Here is an 8,501-nt window from a genome sequence, read left to right on the forward strand (position 1 = left end):
CATTTGCAAGCCCTGTCCATCAGTAGTCAACGAAATGAAAGAAATTTCCTCGGACATAGGGTTCGAACTTTCTAACTTTCTTCTCCCGGGTTTTCTAGAACTGTTCTTCCATATTTACTTGGTTGGTCTAAAATACGGCATTCAGTTTTATTGCACTCAGTCCGATCATTTGCTCACTAAGTCATCTTTTTCCAGAAATTAGTTCACAGTATGCTACTGATACTTTTTTGATAAACAGCCTTCGTCATTTTTACTCTTAATTAATTGTGCACAATTTTCACAAATTCTCATGAATTCGTCGAAATTTGTAAGACAGAAAGTTAGATCTAGTAATAATATCGCGATGTTTAAAAAAAGGAATAGAAATAGTTTTGTAGACACCGTTTGCTGTTCGAGAAGAGATCACAAATTTCTTCTTCTATACAAATTGCTTTTCAAATTAAAACTATGACTGTTTTGATGATATTCGACATTTAAACTTGCTAACACAGTTATACGCATAAAAATATGATACTTTGTTGACTTTACACCAATATTTGATGTATTTGTAATGTTTAACTCATCAAGTCGAGAGAAAGCATTTGATATAGATTGGGAGTTGGGACAAAACGATGAATTCGCATTTTAAAGCAATGTTAATTCACCGTGGTTTTATGTCATTTCAATTTAGTGTGCTGTTACGCAGGAGCTCTTTTGACCAGCGCTGCCAACTTTACCGATTTCTCGGTATTTATACCGATTTTTGGACTCGATACAGGAATACAGATATGCTCAGTCAAAATACCGATATTTCAATTTTCATACAGATAAATACCGATTTTCAGTTTTTGTGTTGGATTCCATAGGGGTAAACCAGGTCGAGCGGCCTTGTTGGACGCAAAATCAGTTTCCGCACTAAATCGATGTTTGATTCTTCGCAAAGACATCATATTAACAAGCTATCCAGCTCTCACATTTCCCGAACAAATCATTGGTAACATCCTTTTTTGAGAACATGGTGCCCTCAGGCAAGTCCGCATCGAATCTCGTACATAGAAGCAGGGGAGAGAAATGTCAAATTCGTGCGCGCCAAAATAGCACCACTGAACACCCATACAATTGACATGATATGTTGAATGTGATGCCGTGCGATGGCGTTGTTGAACTGAAGATTGATTTCGCTCCAAGCTGACAGGGTCTGTTCTTCGAGAAAGATAGATTTTTCCGGCAAATACAGATTTTTGGAAAAAACAGTTGACAGCACTGCTTTTGACACAGTTATAATTCGGTAGTAAGCAATGCCCAGGATTTTGCCGAATCGTTTTTCTGCTTATCGTTTTTACAGCTGGTACATTTTTTGGGTATAAGTCATGGAAGAATTTTTGTTAGCTTCTCTGAATCTGAAGATAAGAATCGAGTGGCATGAAGCCAACTCCATTCTCTATTACTGTTGAGGTAAATTTCCAAGGGGCTCGTTAACATGACAATCACAATTCATTATAAAACTTTTATCTAGCGAAAAAAGTGATGAATAGGCGAATGGCGATTAATCAAAAATAACATTTTCATTTCACTACTTTTTTTTACAAAAAAGTCGATGATTTACTGAAATTCCGTGAGATTTTTTTTTGCAATCAGTAAAGATTATATGACATTTCATGATTCAAGACTTGATCACAAGACTTATTCTGAATGTTGTCAGTTTGGCTTGAGTCAAACTTAATTTTGACCAAGACATTTTGATTTAAAAAAAAAACAAATTGAAATAAAGAGATATAGTTTTCGATTTGTTCTATCGAAATAAAGTGTAACATGCATTGTTGACATTTCTGCTATTCTTCTGGGTTGAAGCAAAGGATCAATATTTGCATAACATCCTGCATTTAGAAGCACAATTTGATCCACGTAATAAACTATTCCATGTATAATCCAAACCGTTTGATGATATCCTGTATAGTCAGTTCGCGGTATTCGTTTATGCAGGATTATATACTATATGGAATAAGAAGTCCCGGGTCTAACAAAAATTCAATTTTTTACCGTGAATTTTTTTTTACTTTTCATTATAATCTCCATCTAGAACGATACACTTGACCCATCAGTCCTCCAACGTTTTGATGTTCTTAAAAAAATTGTCAATGTCTAAAAAATAGGCTTCCGTTTCTGCAATGACTTAGGCATTCGACGAAAATTTCCTTACCTGAATAAACCTTTTCAGGTGTTGGAAATAGATAATAGTCGCTGGGGGCCATGTCTGGAGAATACAGGGGATGGTGGACCAACCCGTACCGCAAATCATTCAATTTCACCGTTGCTTTTATGCATGAATGCGCTGGTGCATCCTTGTCCAAAGCTTCATGAAAACTAGAACTCGTCTGACACGGTCAGCTGTTATTCAAACACTGGTGGATAGATTGTGGATAGTGGTGGATTTGGTGTTGGGCCATCTGCAGGCCATCTTTTTATTCCATGTGGTATTATTCCGTTCCAATTGAGCATTAAATCCCTCAATTCGAGCGCCATAAATCTTATTAGTGAAGATTCTTCATCGGTTGAAACATTACAACATCAAAAGATTCTTGAAAACATCAGAAGATCAGCTCACTTAGACAAAACAATGCGCATCTCTCACCCATTGTTAAATTTCTTGAAATTAGCTCTATAGTTAGCTATATACACTCCAATCAAAGTGAGAATATTAAGGTATTATTAGCACTCAGTTAAGTCTTCTGATAAGCCGGATAGTTGAATGCATAATTCTCTCTAAAATCAAGATCTTTTTTCCCGAAACTAAAACTGCATCCGACGGGGAATGCATTCAAGGTGGTAACGAGCTCTGTAATTTGTTCCAGAGGTGCTGAATTGTTAGAGTCTTTCTGGCGATCCATTTTCGCAAATTGTCATTTTTCCTGTTCCTTTTTTCATACTATCGTATACTGTGCAGTACGATATTCAAAGTAGAGATGGTCGGGTTAGCTTATTTCTCAAACCCAAACCCGGCCCGTACCCGACCGAAATTAAACTTTTCGAATACTCGAGATCCGATCCAATACACGTTAAAAATGTCACTCGAACCCGACAAACATGTTTTTTCATAGCCAAACTTTACAGATTTTCATTATATCGAAGAAATAATGAGAAATGTAAATTCGACTGATTCTCCCTGCAGACGTTATTTTGGTTTCGTCCTGTCGTAGGGGAACGAGTGGCGTAGGCATTGATACTCTCTTTTATTGCAGTGGGAGACGAACATGCTTTGTCTCTCTTCGTTTGTTTTGGATGTGATCATTTACGAATGAGACAGCAAAGATCGAATATGTGGCTGTTGGATTGGATTATTTTATTGAAAATACGTGACAATTCTAAACTCTGTTCCAGGGTTAACTAAACACCGATAACTGTCGTAGATGAATGGCAGTTAATTTATGCCGTGAACGTGTGTAACCTAATTAGGTTCTACACGAGCATGACATAACCTCACAAAATCTACTGAATGAACATCATTTGATAGCTGACGGTGGTTTGTTTACATATTCATTCGAATTTGAATACGTGTAAACCTTGTGTACAGTTCAACACAAGTATTGACAAGTGAAATAATCACAGAATGTATTTAAAGTTATAGTCTTTCAAATTTCATTTTGAGTTTTTGAGAATGCACCACTTTGTGTTCCAAATAGTGAAAAATTATGAATTTACAACAAGACTGAAAATCGCCACCGTTTGTAATTCTGGTTGGAATGATTTCTGTCATCGAGTTGCTTTTCATGATTAATCATTCGAACTGGATTGATTGGCTGCTCTATCGCTAGTCGTTATTAAAATAATATAACTTGAATAGTTTAATCATCATCCCTATATATAAGAGTGTTAATGGCAGTATACTGATTTGATTTCAGCCACCCCGCATGGACGTTATTGACTTTAGGGAGTACCTGCTTTTATCGCTGTTCTTGGTTACACTGTACTCACCAAAACTAAACTTCGTTAAAGTGTTGTTCCAGGTAATTAGTTTCGGCATGTTGAGTTAAGATTGGAGTAAAATATTCATCTCTGTTTGCAGCTGTATGGGGAAGATGGTAAAGTTTCTCGACAGTCATTTTTCGAAACACTTCAGTACCTTGTAAAAATAAACCAACAGGAAGTGGATTCCATTTTCGTGATGGCGGATAACGAAAACTTGGGCAGAATTTCCTTTGGTAAGTTGTTTCTGGCCTGTACAAGATAATCGATTGAATTTTGTTTTCTATATTTTTTAGAGCAATTCTCTGAGGTTGTGGACAAGTTCCCTGTCATCCACAAGAAACTGCAGAAAAATAACGACCCTAATAACTTGAGGCTTACTTAATTTGATCAGTCAACTCCGTACCACCACAACCACGAATGGTTTTTGTCCAAAAATGTATGGTAGTCAAGAAGGATGAAATATATCAATGTTTAGGATTGAGGTCAATCAATACCAGAAAACACCCAAGGTCCTCTAGAAGGGGGTTTTACAGGAAAAAAGTAGAATCATTCAGACTACTCAAAACTAATATTTATTTATCACGTTGGTCATACTATAGAAACTCCATCGTACTTCTCGAACGTGCGTAGCACAGTCATCAAACATATTGTGAAGAAGATTTGAATATCTTCCGTTAGTTTTAGTATTTTATTTCGCTCTGCAAAGACAATTTGCTTAGTAACAAAAAGAACTGAATTTAAGATTATCCTTGAGTTGTTAAATGATGGATGTGGGGCAAATAACGACTCTGCCTCGCGTTAAATTTGTAAATATATGTTTTTAAGTCGTAGTAAATGTTTGTAGTTTTGATTTTCTCTAGTGGCACCGTTGAATTGTCCATTGCTCGTACTAAAGGGTGATTTTTCAAGAGGTATACGACTCGATTTAAAAATGTTGGCCGCGACTCCACTTTAAATAGCCTATGCGCAGGGTGCAATTTTGACTCACTCTCTCCAACATATCGGCCCGTTTTCACGAATAATGCCATCGGCCCACAACCCACACCAAACAGTAACTGGCCCTTATTCCCGTTCTCACTTCCACTTTCACATTCACTTCACTTACATGTCACTTCACTTGATTTTACCTATTACCAGTATCACGCACAGTGAAGTGATGACTGCGATGGAAAAAATTATTATTTTCAACAAAATATTGGTGGCGTGGTGTTCTTAATGGCATCAAGTTCATCCAAGTAAATACTTTTGTCTTTAAAGCGACTTCCGTAATAAGGACCTACATTCACTTCACTTGATTTCCGCCGTGAAGTGATACTCATAATAAGGGTCACAGTCACTTCACTTGGTTTTCACCGTGTAGTGACACCGGTAATAAGGGCTACTATTTTGGGATGCATTGGTAGCTCGTACAATGCTTCTGGCTGGTCTTCATTCCAGATGCGGCAATTTTGTTTGTAGACGTTTTCATGATTAACACCCTTATTCTGAATAAAGACGTATCGTTTTTTCGATCGTATCTCATTCGCCTAATAACGCTAGCAAAATCAAAGGAAGCTAGGATTCGACCGAACCATATTCGATCGAAAAACCAATACATCGTTATTCAGAATAAGGGCGTAAATTATAGACCAAACTGACACAAGACACGATTCACGCGTGATCTTTCGAAAGAGTGTTGCCAAAAAGATAGCAGAAAAAAATTGCCCTTTAGTTTCCGCCTAAACTGTCTGAAACTGAATTAAGGAATTATATTATGGTTCAGATATTCTGGTTCGGAGCTCAGATCTAAAATTTTCTTCCAAAATCCAGATCTAGAACTCATATCTTGAATTTTGTTCCAGAATTCTGAAGATAAATTCCTGAATCAGAATTCTAGATACGAATTCCGAACTTAAATGAAGGCACTTAATTCAGTTTCAAAATTTCGTCAAGAAACCATTTTTAAAAATCTAGTTCCAGAATCCAGTATTAGGATTTAGCTTCAGTCTTTGATTTACCTTTTGAGCTAAATTCTGAAAATAAATTCAAAAATTTAAATTAAGTTCAGAATTCTGGTGAATCAGAATTAAGGCTCTGAAAACAGTTCCAAAATTCAGTTTTATTCATAATGGGTACTCGCCGCTATCGAGTATTTATTGTAGGCTATCGACGTTCGTCGGCGAAGAATATTCTTCGCCGAAAAACGTTGATAACCTACAATAAATAAAATTCACTTCTGGAATGCAGTTCCAGAATCCAATCCAAATGACGCTTCATACCACGTTTTGATGCTATTGGGGAAAGGTTCTCATCACCACGTCCAGTCCCGCCTAACGCACGAGAAAAAGTAATCCATTTTCGACCATGTTCGCCAAGAAAGTGTAAAAAGTTTTCCTCGTTGTTCCCAAACGTTTGAGAAAATAATTTTTGATTTATTTATGGTTATCTCTCACTGTTGAAAATTCAACCATAAATTGCTGATCATATTTCTGATGGCATAGAGAAAGAATTATATTGTTGCGTTTAGTACAACTCGAAATATTCACGATTAAGTTCTTCGCATTCTACCACAGAGCGAATTTTGAAAAGCATCCCCATAGTAAAGAAATACGTATTCCCGTAAAAAAATACCAACGTATTTCATTCTCAAGATTCAACTCATGATCAGGCAATAACTTCTGCAATCCGTGACTTCTCGCACGGTTGAACATTGTAGAAATTTCGTGACCTCTTGCACGGTATTTCAAAGTATCTTAATTCCGCAACTTCTCGCACGGTCATTAACTTTATTAATTTCGTATCCCCTTGAACGGAATCAAGCGAAAATCGTAACGTTAGTAAAAGCTCACTTCAGTTGTTTTGTGAGATTTGGAGTTAATAGCAGGTTGCTCTAATTTACTGGAGGATGCGTTCAGTTCATGTTTTATACACACGGTTCTATTGAAATAAGTATTCGAACGTTAGTTATATCCACTCAACAGTTGAATTTTATTAACTCAACTATTGGCTGAAAGTTTTATAATTCATGATTCGACCACTGCTATTTTTATCAGTTCATTTACTCTAGAGAAAGTATTACCACCTTTATATGTTACATCGTGCATAAATCGAATGTCAAAAAACAAAAAAAAAATCGTTCCAGAACGAAACGTCTTTCGGAAAGCGGTCGATTGACAGTTCAGTTGTATATTATTGTTGTGCGCGCAATTGTTTTGTGTTTTATTTTGGTTTTTGTCGTTATTCAGTTTGAAATTAAGGGATTTAACGGGACAGTAAAAATGGACCGAGAAGAAATTCAAACCAAAATGCAACGTTCTTTGCGTAAGCAAAAGTACAAACTGCTATTAGAGGAAGGCGCTCAACTCGGGTTGCGAGCAGAGACGGCCGATCCGGTGGATACGTTCCAGGCGGTCACAAACATCTTGGAAGCGTCGAACGCACTACAGAGCGAAGGCCGTATAAAAGATCGAGCCGAAAATGCTACCGAGGTCCTAATGGACGCCCAGGTACTCAAAATGAGTCACGATGTAGTACATGCCGCTATGCAGAAGATGGGCAATTCCGAGTTCTCTGACGATGAACTGGTGGCTGTTATTGTAAGTTTTGAATGATTGAAAACTAACAAGTTGAACATTGGTTTAATACTTTCTGTTTTCTTTCTTGTACATTCAAGTTGTCACAGTTTGATAGAGAACAAGGTATAGAGAATTGGGACAAAATAACACGTGAAGCAGCTTCCGTGTTTTATATGACCAAACATAGCCAGTCGTTATACGGTGCATTTGAGCCCGAACCGGCTGTTGTGACAAAAGTAGCCAAGCAGCGAGCTCAGCGTCAAAAGACTGACTTCGGACAAGCTAAGAAACCAGAAACCGTGGATAAACTACAGAAAAAGGAAAAAAGCGCACAGAAGCTGAATTTAATTTTCAATCAAATTGTTCAGATTTATGAGCAACGCTCGACGCCAATTCCGTACTATGAGCTTATTATTGATCCGGCGGATTTTATGAACACGGTCGACAACGCTTTTCAGATATCGTTTCTCATCCGGGATGGTCGTGTTGCGCTACTGAGTGACGAACAGCATGAGCCAATCGTAAGGCCTACCACTCAGAAAGAAAATGAACAGGCTCAGCGGATGAATGAAACTACTCAGGCCATTCTCGGTTTGAATCCTAAAAAATGGAGGGTATGCAAAGTGCAGGAATTTTTAAAACTATTTTTTATCGACAATTCTTTTTTTCAGGATATGATCGAGCGGTTTGGAGTAAATGAACCGATGCTGGTGCTGAACCGTGAGGAGCTCAATGCAACCCAATCGTGACTTTAGTAGAGAGATGTCAATCTAATGTAAATTATACTTGAGTTGTCTGGTGAATTTTCAACAATGAAAATGACTGCCCTATTTTTTCCGTTGATTTTTTTATACGACGTTGAATTCATAACTATTATTATTTTTGTTAATTTAACCCCGGATTGAAAAATTCATATTCACCAGAATGTCTATTTTATCAGTTAATAATAAATAATCAGTTAATTTTTTAGTCATTTGTTTTTTGCTATTTAATTTTCGAAGT

At 37.0% G+C, this 8,501-nt stretch overlaps 2 protein-coding genes across 3 annotated transcripts in view; both read left to right on the forward strand.

Moving 5' to 3' along the window:
* Positions 1–4,780, forward strand: part of LOC131425791 (lysophosphatidylcholine acyltransferase) — a 35,315-nt gene extending 30,535 nt beyond the window's left edge. For both annotated transcript variants that reach the window (XM_058587950.1, XM_058587949.1), the window contains exons 7-9: positions 3,879–3,983; positions 4,043–4,178; positions 4,239–4,780. In XM_058587950.1, coding sequence (XP_058443933.1) covers positions 3,879–3,983; positions 4,043–4,178; positions 4,239–4,327 — 330 coding nt within the window. In that variant the 3' untranslated portion in view covers positions 4,328–4,780. The remainder of the gene's footprint in view (positions 1–3,878; positions 3,984–4,042; positions 4,179–4,238) is intronic.
* A 2,292-nt stretch (positions 4,781–7,072) lies between these two features.
* Positions 7,073–8,468, forward strand: LOC131425793 (EP300-interacting inhibitor of differentiation 3). The gene is made up of 3 exons (XM_058587953.1): positions 7,073–7,520; positions 7,598–8,113; positions 8,171–8,468. Exons 1-3 carry the CDS (start codon positions 7,203–7,205, stop codon positions 8,246–8,248), a joined length of 912 nt encoding a protein of 303 aa, XP_058443936.1. The 5' UTR covers positions 7,073–7,202; the 3' UTR covers positions 8,249–8,468.
* The last annotated feature ends 33 nt before the right edge of the window (positions 8,469–8,501 follow it).

Source organism: Malaya genurostris, chromosome 1 (genome assembly GCF_030247185.1).
Source record: "Malaya genurostris strain Urasoe2022 chromosome 1, Malgen_1.1, whole genome shotgun sequence".
NCBI classification, from domain to species: Eukaryota; Metazoa; Arthropoda; class Insecta; order Diptera; family Culicidae; genus Malaya; species Malaya genurostris.

Coding starts and splice junctions, on each gene's coding strand:
- LOC131425793 (XM_058587953.1), top strand. CDS start 7,203: ATGGACCGAGAAGAAATTCAAACCAAAATGCAACGTTCTTTGCGTAAG. Junction 7,521..7,597: donor ATGAACTGGTGGCTGTTATT/GTAAGTTTTGAA, acceptor TGTACATTCAAG/TTGTCACAGTTTGATAGAGA. Junction 8,114..8,170: donor TGAATCCTAAAAAATGGAGG/GTATGCAAAGTG, acceptor TCTTTTTTTCAG/GATATGATCGAGCGGTTTGG.